General features: G+C 41.4%; 2 protein-coding genes across 9 annotated transcripts; both read left to right on the forward strand.

The window, feature by feature from the left end:
- Positions 1-785: 785 nt before the first annotated feature.
- LOC139534131 (uncharacterized) lies at positions 786-2200 on the forward strand. Its single transcript, XM_071332934.1, has 2 exons — positions 786-1210; positions 1952-2200. Exons 1-2 carry the CDS (start codon positions 915-917, stop codon positions 2052-2054), a joined length of 399 nt encoding a protein of 132 aa, XP_071189035.1. The 5' UTR covers positions 786-914; the 3' UTR covers positions 2055-2200.
- On the forward strand, positions 2177-9647 carry LOC139534102 (protein FAM76B-like). Of its 8 annotated transcripts, none has more exons than XM_071332871.1 (10): positions 2180-2499; positions 4731-4795; positions 4927-4981; positions 5111-5266; positions 5364-5542; positions 5777-5821; positions 5983-6060; positions 6312-6447; positions 8048-8149; positions 8500-9647. In XM_071332871.1, exons 1-10 carry the CDS (start codon positions 2260-2262, stop codon positions 8587-8589), a joined length of 1146 nt encoding a protein of 381 aa, XP_071188972.1. In that variant the 5' UTR covers positions 2180-2259; the 3' UTR covers positions 8590-9647. The 8 variants fall into 8 exon arrangements, with proteins under 8 accessions (XP_071188984.1, XP_071188978.1, XP_071188972.1 ...); XM_071332860.1 differs by having other exon boundaries at positions 2181-2499; positions 5983-6084; XM_071332893.1 differs by lacking the exon at positions 2180-2499 and adding an exon at positions 3362-3826 and having other exon boundaries at positions 5983-6084.
- The last annotated feature ends 444 nt before the right edge of the window (positions 9648-10091 follow it).

Raw genomic sequence — 10091 nt, forward strand, 5'->3', positions numbered from 1 at the left:
TGTCCAAATACCAATTACTTAGTTTCCAAATTCCTCTTATCACAAAGTGATACAAATTGAGGTAACTCTAACCTAACGTAGGAGGCGTAAAAGAAACGCCTGAAACTAGATCTCCTGCATACTGGTCTTAACAAGGAGGTTCTCTCATGTACTGTTCAACCAATCCATTAAATGTGGAGGTGGAGTTAAGATGGAGTGTTGCCTTGTTAATGGGCCGTCACTAGTTACCACAACCATAAAGTCATAACCCTTGCCTCTTTCAAAGATTTATCTTCTTAAAATCTGATTTTAAACCTAACCATAACCACGCTGCTAAGTTTATGCATAATTCTAACCTTAAATTAAGACCAAAAAGCTATTTTTAGTGTCCATGAATTTGTCCAAAAGCTGAACACGCGTCACAAGGTCTTTTTCCAGTTCCCCTGAAAACCGGAACATTCAGTTGTTGGGGGCTTGGTAGGGTTTTGTCTAGAAGGGATACAGCTTTTGTCAAAACTTTTCATAGCAGGTTTACGCTTCGAACACACCGAATGTGTTTTGCGTTTCGACACACCAGAAGTACATTAATTTCCAATGGAACGCTGCGTTTGCCTTGCAGCATTGCGTTACAGTGCGTTCTGTGTTACAGTGCGTTCAAATTGTATGCGTAGACTTGACAGAAAGTAGCAAAATGTGAATGGTGAATTTTTGTTGCACACATATCCAGTAAAAAAAATGTGGGACAACATAATAAAATCAGTTTGACCGGAGAATTTCTTTACATTTTTTTATTCATTTATTTGCCAAGTATATTATTTATTCAATGACATCCACAAATTAATTGTGAGAGCCTATAATATAATTTCCCTCAAATGCAGTTTTGGAGCGAAATGCAACAATAAATAGTCAAGATAGCAGAGTAGGCTCTTTCAACAATGAGACCAACGTTGAGGAAGGTGGTCTTGATCGTGCTGTTGGGCCGGGACCAGCCCCGCCGAAAGCGCAGGTCTGTGTGGTTCCAGAGTTGGTTAAAGTCCCGAAAGCAGCCAGGGGAGTTCCACCGTCTCATTCAAGAGCTTCGACTGTTTGGAGAGGAATTCCGAAGTTACTTTCGTCTGGACCGAAGCCAGTTCGATCACCTGCTCCAGATGGTTGGAGCCAGGATCGCCCGGATGGACACCAACTACCGGGAGTCCATCAGCCCAATTGAACGCCTGGCGATTTGTCTCCGGTAAGCTACCTTCTAGTACATTTTTAAAGCCTTTGATACCATAATTGATTGATACATTGTTTTTATGTGCAACCTAGCTAGCTAAAGGGCTCTCTTAATAGTCCCTATTTGATATCAGATTTACTTTTACAGAATGTTCATTAGGACTATAACTTTTCCCAAAGTTGGTTTATAATCCTTTTTTAATTATGCAGTGTTACCAAATGAAAATAAAGTTGAGGTGCCTTCTGCCCTGATGAAGGTAGGCTAGTCTTCTCCAGGACCCATTGTTGTTCAAGACAGTTACAGTCATTCATTACATTCTTATTGGACTCACATACACTCTTAGAGAAAAAGGTTCCAAAAGTGTCCTTCTGCTTTCCCCATATGATAACCCTTTTTGGTTCCAGGTATAACCCGTTGGGGGAAATGTTATACATGGAACCCAATAGGGTTCTACTTGGAACCAAAAGGGGTACTACCTGGAACCAAAAAGGGATCTCCTATGGGGACAGCCTTAGAACCCTTTTAAGTAGATAGTACCATTTCTTCTAAGAGTAGAGTTGGCCTGGGCTACAGTTTATTGATATAGGCATTGACTGAATTGTACTGTTTCAAGGCATTGTTAATGATGTTTGATGAGTATTACAATATAGTTAGTAGAGCATAATAAACAGTAATGAGGTAGCTATATGAGTAGATATATGTGGGTGGAATTCAAGTTAGACACAATATTGATAATTATTTTGAATTATATTTCAGATTCTTGGCGACAGGGGACTCCTACAGCACCATTGGATTCAGCTTCCGAGTTGGACGGTCCACGGTGGCAGGCATTGTCCCCTCTGTGGCACAAGCCATTTGAGACTGTCTGGTTGGTGAATACATGCCTGTCCCCAAGGAGGAAGACGGGAGGGCCATCGCTGCCGAGTTCCTGGAGAGGTGGAATTTCCCCAACTGTCTTGGCTCCATTGAAGGGAAACATGTAGTAATCCAGGCTCCACCATGCTCAGGTTCGCAATTCTACAACTACAAGGGTACATATTCAGTTGTACTCTTGGCTGTAGTAGATGCCATCTGTTTCCGATGTTGGTGCTTACGGCAAGGGAAGTGATGGTGGGACCCTCCGGGACACTGCCTTCGGCCAGGCACTTCAGGATGGCACCCTGGAGATTCCACCACCTGCATCACTCCCTGGAGCTGAAGACCTGGGACCTGTTCCCCACGTCTTCGTCGGCAACGAGGCCTTCCCTTTAAGACCCAACCTCATGAGGCCCTACGCTGGACACCAGCTGCCATTGCCAAAGCCTGTAAGGATCTTTAACAAACGGTTGTCCAGGGTAAGGTTAGTTAGGGGAACTTACGTAGCAGTTTCGGAGATTTAACGTAGCAGGTTAGGATAATTCGTTTTTCCCCCCCACCTTTATTTAACCAGGTAGGCCAGTTGAGAACAAATTCTCGTTTACAACTGCGATCTGGCTAGAAGAGATACAGATTTTGTCAAAATGTACTTGTCATAGCAGGTTTAGGAGAATTTACACAGCAAGTTATGAGATTTAATGTAGCAGTTTAGGATTAAAAAAGATATTCCCCCCCACCTTTATTTAACCAGGTAGGCCAGTTGAGAACAAGTTCTCATTTACAACTGCGACCTGGCACTCTACGTTAAGAAAAGGGTTCGCTAAAATGCAAGAAAACGACTTTGGACGCCAATTTGACGTTTGAAGTTGTATCCCATCTAGACATGGCCACTCGGCAGAGGCTAGTGGGATCAAAGACTACATATTATATTGACAAGATGACCGAACTAACAATTGAAATACATGTTTTCATGAAGGCACGCGAGATCGGGTGGGACCATTCTAGCCAATGAGAGGGCAGATAGGCGTGTGAACAACTGGCACAACTATGTATTTTTTCTCAAAGTGGCTGGAATGCCACGTGCATCCACTTATGTCAGTACATTTGTAATAGTCTAAACATTACGAAACTATTATTCGATCAGGCCTCAAGTAATTCGAAAGTCTCATATACAAAAAAATCCTCTCGCTTCGCCTCCTCCTCTCTAGTGGAATTTAATCACCCAGTCTTGTTTTGTTCTCTGATTGGCTTCTGTGTTTCAAAATGCAAAGTCCCGCGCACTGATATGTCATGATTGGGTTATCTTTCTTTCTTTTCTAGTTGGCCGCATCCGGTATAAATGACGACTCCGCGGATACAAAAAAAAGAGAAAGGGAAAAAAGCTAGGAGAATTGCTAGATAGGAGAATTACTAGCTAAGATTAGCGTTAAATATTTGACGAATCCTTTATCAGTTGTTTTGACTACCGATGTTAAGTAACGTATGTTAGCTAGCCAACAGAAAGAGATGATATATATTTGAGAACATTTAGCTGTTTTATTTAGCATTAGCCTAGCTAACTGTTATTAGCTAGCTACATGCTTAGCTAAATAGCTACCGAGGAAATAGTTAAGACGGCACGCTGTCTAGGTGACTACATATTTCACTCTATTTGTTTTTATCTGTGACTTTTTGTTAATCTTGGTGAGAATGGCAACAACGGCCCTCTACGCGTGTACGAAGTGTAACCAGCGGTATCCGTTCGAAGAACTGTCGCAGGGACAGCAGCTGTGCAAGGTTTGGACTGGAGGTGTGGGTGCTAGCTAGTTGTGGGCGCCTGCTATTTAGATAGCCCAAAATAATGGTTAAGTTAACTAACGTTACTGTACTACTACAGACGTATACGTGTTTCACGCGTGTTTAGACTGCTAACGTTACCTAGATGTAGAATTCTAAGGTCTCTGGCCACATTCAGCCCTTATAGCAAGTGATAGATTATGTAACCGCTATATCATTGCAACATGTCTGGGACGCGAATGGCAACCTCGTTAGCTAGATAATATCACACGCAAGACGTGGACGATACAATGTATCCGCGAATTGTTTTCTCACGGAAGTGTCCGCTGGGTGTAACAGACAAAATAATGTCAGATGAACTTGGGTTATTAACTAACGTTATCTATTTTCACATTTCATCGTCCATAACCTGTTCATTTGTCATTAGTTTACACTTCATGCCACTTACAAGTATTTTATCATCAATGTAGTCTTAACTACCGGCATTTACAAAACTGAATTCCAGGGGGCTTAATGTAGCATTCTTCCTCAGCCTGTAGGGTAGGCTATGTTCCACAGAAATTCAAAATGGAATGGGCAAAAATCGAGTTATAATTCCAGTGGCAAATTATTACATTTTATTAAAACATTTTGCTATTCATGCTGGTGTGTTGTAAATACTTATTTCCCATTGCTATAAACTTACCACCACACACAGGTTTTCAAGCTTTCTGCCCAGATTGACTAAATAAAAGGTTCATTGTAAACACTTTCCATTCATGGTAAATAATAATGAACAAATGCCTAACACTAAATAAAAGCATACAAATGTGTTTTGACAGGTAGGACAAACAACTCATGATTGAGGGTTTAGTTATTTCTTAGTGTTATTGCCAACATTTAGCTTTGTTTCTTGTATCAACAGGAGTGTCGCATCGCTCATCCCATCGTCAAGTGTACATACTGCAGATCAGAGTTTCAGCAGGAGAGGTGAGTTCTGCTCCAGCACCTTTACTGTACATGGTGTTCTTATTCCATTCTTAAGGTATCACCATGTAATATAGTGAAAACATTGGTTTCAGGACGTTGGTGTGATTTCTCTTTACCGTTCTTTATTCCAGCAAAACAAACACCATTTGCAAGAAGTGTGCCCAGAATGTAAAGCAGTTTGGGACCGTATGTTTGACTTGAATTATCTGTTTGTTTATAATTGTACATTATGTACTGATTGACTCAGTTCTGGTTATGCTGGACAAATTGTCTGCAAAAGCAGGTTGAAACAGTCTTCTGTCATTTCTTACATAGCCCAAACCCTGCCAATACTGTAACATCATTGCTGCTTTCATTGGGACGAAGTGTCAGCGTTGCACCAACTCAGAGAAGAAGTATGGCCCTCCACAGACCTGCGAGCAGTGCAAACAACAGTGCGCATTTGACCGCAAGGAGGAGGGCAGGAGAAAGGTAGGTACAGACACCTGCTGCATTGATACCCTGACATGCATGTTGTCCAACACTTGCGTATTCACCATCCTCCACTGTCCTGTGTGTGTTGCGTCAGGTGGATGGGAAACTGCTGTGCTGGCTGTGCACTCTGTCCTACCGACGTGTACTGCAAAAGACCAAGGAGCAGAGGAAAGGCTTCAGCTCCTCCCACTCCAACTCCTCGCTCAACGAGAAGGACCTCCACTCCAGACAGCACCATCACCACCAGCAGCAAAGACACAGCAGCTCACACAAGTAGGCCCTGGCGCCACAGCCCTCTCCTCTACGTGTTAGGCCTTTACATCCTCTGTAATGCAGGTCTCTGCTCTGTCACAATACTATATATGTATTGTGCTGACCAGGCACTTTTTGGAAGGATGTAGTGGTCTGAGTAATGTATGTGTCAAATATCAGAAGAAACATCTTGGAAAGATGAAATTACATAACTTGTTTTTTGTTTGTGTGTATTTTCTTGTCTCTGTGTTGTAGACTCAGTGGGAGCTTAAGTCCAGAGCAGGGAATGTGGAAGCAGAGGTGACTTACCACCTCTTTCTGAATCACATTCCCTAGTGTTTTGACTTGACAAGCCCATTTGCTTAGTTATACAATGTATTTTAACTATGGGGCAATCTGGGACGAGTTCCGTTTTTGATGGAGCCTTGGTGGCTAAAGTTGTGTCTTGGTTCTCCCTTCAGCCATAAATCGTCTTCGATCCAGAAGGAGACCCCAAAGAAGAAACCAAAACTGGAGATGAAGCCATCCAACGGGGACAGGTACGAGAGGAGTTTCAATCACATGTAAGGAGTTACAAACTGGTTTTAACTTTTTGAAGTAAACAGTGCTGAACATCCAGTATGTTCCTGACACTTATTTTTGGCCTTCTTGGTTCTAACACACATCTGTGATGATTGTCATCAAGGTGTTGTTGGAGCAGGTAAAGTTGGCCAGTGTGAAAAAGATCTCCAAACAGGTATTTTCCTTTTTCTGCCACCCTAACTTGTTTTTCCCTGCTCTCTCCCTGCAGTAGTTCAATCACCCAATCTATGGATTGTGGAGGAACGGACAACTTCATTCTGATCAGCCAGCTGAAAGAGGAAGTGATGTCATTAAAGAGAATGCTTCAGCAGAGGGATCAGACAATGCTGGAGAAGGACCGAAAGGTACACGCCTAACTAATATATATATATATCTAAACCTGGAATGAACAGGTTTTCTTTATTTTTACTATTTTCTACATTGTTGAATAATAGTGAAGACATCAACTATGAAATAACACATGGAATCAGGTAATAACCAAAGTGTTAAACAAATCAAAATATATTTGAGATTCTTCAAAGTAGCTACCCCCTGCCTTGATGACAGCTTTGCATTATCTCAACCAGCTTCATGAGGTAGTCACATGGAATGCATTTCAATTAACAGGTGTGCCTTTTTAGAAGTTCATTTGTGGAATTTCTTTCCTTAATGCGTTTGAGACAATAGTTGTGTTGTGACAAGGTAGGGTTGGTATACAGAAGATAGCCCTATTTGGTAAAAGACCAAGTCCATATTATGGCAAGAACAGCTCAAATAAGTGAAGAGAAATGACAGTCCATCATTACTTTAAGACATGAAGGTCAGTCAATCTGGAAAATTAAGAACTTTGAAAGTTTCTTCAAGTGCAGTCGCAAAAACCATCGAGTGCTATGAGGAAACTGGCTCATGAGGACCGCCACAGGAAAGGAAGATCCGGAGTTACCTCTGCTGCAGAGGATAAGTTCATTAGGGTTACCAGCCTCAGAAATTGCAGCCCTAATAAATGCTTAACAGAGTTCAAGTAACAGACACATCTCAACATCAACTGTTCAGAGGAGACTGTGTGAATCAGGCCTTCATGGTTGAATTGCTGCAAAGAAACCACTACTAAAGGACACCAATAATAAGAAGAGACTTGTTTGGGCCAAGAAACACCAACAATGGACATTGGAGTGGTGGAAATCTGTCAAACTTTGAGATTTTTGATTCCAACTGCCGTGTCTTTGTGAGACGCAGAGTAGGTGAACGGATCTCTGCATGTGTGGCTCCCACTGTAAAGCATGGAGGAGGTGTGATAGTGTGGCGGTGCCCTGCTGGTAACACGGTCTGTGATTTATTTAGAATTCAAGGCACACTTAACCAGCATGGCTACCACAGCATTCTTCAGCGATACGCCGTCCCATCTGGTTTGGGCATAGTAGGACTATAATTTGTTTTTCAACAGGACAATGACCCAAAACACCTCCAGGCTGTGTAAGGGCTATTTTTACCAGGAAGGAATTCTGCATCAAATGACCTGGCCTCCACAATCACCTGATCTCAACCCAATTGGGATGAGTTGGGCTGCAGAGCGACGGAAAAGCAGCCAACAAGTGCTCAGCATATGTGGGAACTCCTTCAAGACTCTTGGAAAAGCATTCCAGGTGAAGCTGGTTGAGAGAATGCCAAGAGTTTGCAAAGCTGTTGTCAAGGCAAAGGGTGGCTACTTTGAGGAATCTCAAATGTAAAATATATTTTTGATTTAACACTGAGTATTACATGATTCCATATGTGTTATTTCATAGTTGATGTCTTCACTATTATCCTACAATGTAAACAATAATAAAACTAAAGAATAATTTGAATGAATAGGTGTCCAAACTTTTGACTGGTACTCATACACACTTCTAAACTGTTTTATGTGAAATATGACTTTTGGTCATGTTGTAATGATTAGATTGTCTGCCTCTTTTTTTGTACTTCTAGCTCACAGAGCTCAAGGCAGACTTCCAGTACCAAGAATCCAACATGAGGGTGAAGATGAACAACATGGAGAAGGCGCACAAAGAGTCCATGGAACAGCAACAGGTAGACTAGAAATTTCCATGCATACCTTTACAAGAAAAAAAACCTGACATCTTGTGAGCCATTGGCTACATTTACACGGTTGGCCCAATTCAGATCTTTTGCCCAATTATTGGCAAATGGGTTGATCTATTAGTGGAAAAAGATCAGAATTGGGCTGTCTGTGTAAATGTAGCCATTGAGACAAGTTCCAACCCGATATGTTGACCTGTAGCCCCTCAAGTACATTGGGTTCAAACAACTTTCCTAAGAAAGAGGCACAGTAGGATGTAATCAAACACTACTAGCTTGTGTGGTAAATGCTTTCATTAAACATAGATGGTTACATACTCACTACTTTTCTTTTACTACAGGCCAAAAATCGGGAGCTGCTAAAACAAGTGGCCGCACTCTCAAAGGGCAAGAAGTTTGACAGAACAGGGAGTTCACTGCTGTTACCGTAACGACAAGCCCACCCAACCACAGCTCGGAGGGGCTTCGTTGTTTTAACACTGTGAAAGGCTGATGCCATTCTACCTTTCCCCTCTCCTTTCTGTTTTCTCAATTTTTATCCTTTTCAGTTTTCTTCATTGGAGATCCTGGTGAACATGCTGTACATGGAAATCGTCTTTCATGTTGACATGACAATAAGAATGCGTCCTCCAAATTTCATGTTTTAACCCTGAGGTCATTAAAAAAATATCTGACTGTGGATGGAGGGAGGAGAGTGCCTCGTTAACACTGCCTGGGTACAGCCGCATGGTTTGCGCAAGGTGGAAAAGATTGTCAACATCACAGAACCAAGTTGATTTTTATAGATGTCATGCAATTTTATTTATTCAATTGTCTTTCTTAGTGTTTCCTCACCACATATTCTGAGCATTTCCCAGGTTTGGGGGATTTTTGTCTTCAACAGCAACTTTCTCGTAACATTAGTTATATTTTTCTAATTGGACGTAATTATGGAATAGGGTCTCTCCTCATTGGAGACCCTTCTCAACTTACTATGTATGCAAATGTTAAAATGGTGTCCGACCACAGCGTTGCTGGCCAGCAGCGGAGACTTCTCTCGGCGTTAAAGTCCAAAAACCATGAACTTTGAGAGATTTTTAAACCTTGTTATTTAGAGACATCTCCCGGCTGCCCTCTTTCTCACTGTGACAGCTGTAGTGCTTTGCTGTTTCTCTGTAGTGTAACGATTGTAATACTGCATGACTTAGTGCCATATGCAGGTTGGCATTGTGGTCTCATGTATTTTTAGACTTTTGTCCTTTTTTTATCACATGTAAAGGTATTACAGCGGTCAGCCTATGTATTTAAAATGTAACTTGTATCGTTTTTAGTGAGTATGTGTAAGGCTGGTTAATTATATAAATACATATGTAGAATATGGTTTTTAAAGGAACACAACTTTCACTTTACAGCTCTGGACCAAACTGGTTTCATACTGTGGCGTACAGATCACTTTTGTACTTTTTTTCCAAACCCAATGTTTAAAGAATATTAAATCTGGTTAAACATGTTTTGGTTTTTATTTGTTGCATTTTCTCAGAAAGGAGTGGCTATCTACTATTGTGCCCTGTAGCATTCCTTCATAATACTGTCAGACCCACACAAACACCACCATACGTTTTTCTCTTCCACCAGAGCTGGTGTACGTGTCAAATGATATTCAAGGTTTGACCACTAGGTGGCACTTGTTTGCTTTACTATAAAATCTGACATGCTGATTCAGACATTGCTCTACATACAATGGGTGCATTGGACAGTCGACTTCAAAGGTGAGTCCAGACTGATTGATTTACAAATTAGCTTGCATCACAAATATCTACTCAATATGGATTATTGATCAGTCAGTCTGTCACAATTTACTGGGGCTGGGAATTACCAGGGACTTCACAATATGTTATCACGATACTAAAGTCCAGATATGATAGGCTAATGTATTGCGATTGGATACTCAATT

The sequence above is a fragment of the Salvelinus alpinus genome, chromosome 1 (assembly GCF_045679555.1).
Source record: "Salvelinus alpinus chromosome 1, SLU_Salpinus.1, whole genome shotgun sequence".
Taxonomy (NCBI): Eukaryota; Metazoa; Chordata; class Actinopteri; order Salmoniformes; family Salmonidae; genus Salvelinus; species Salvelinus alpinus.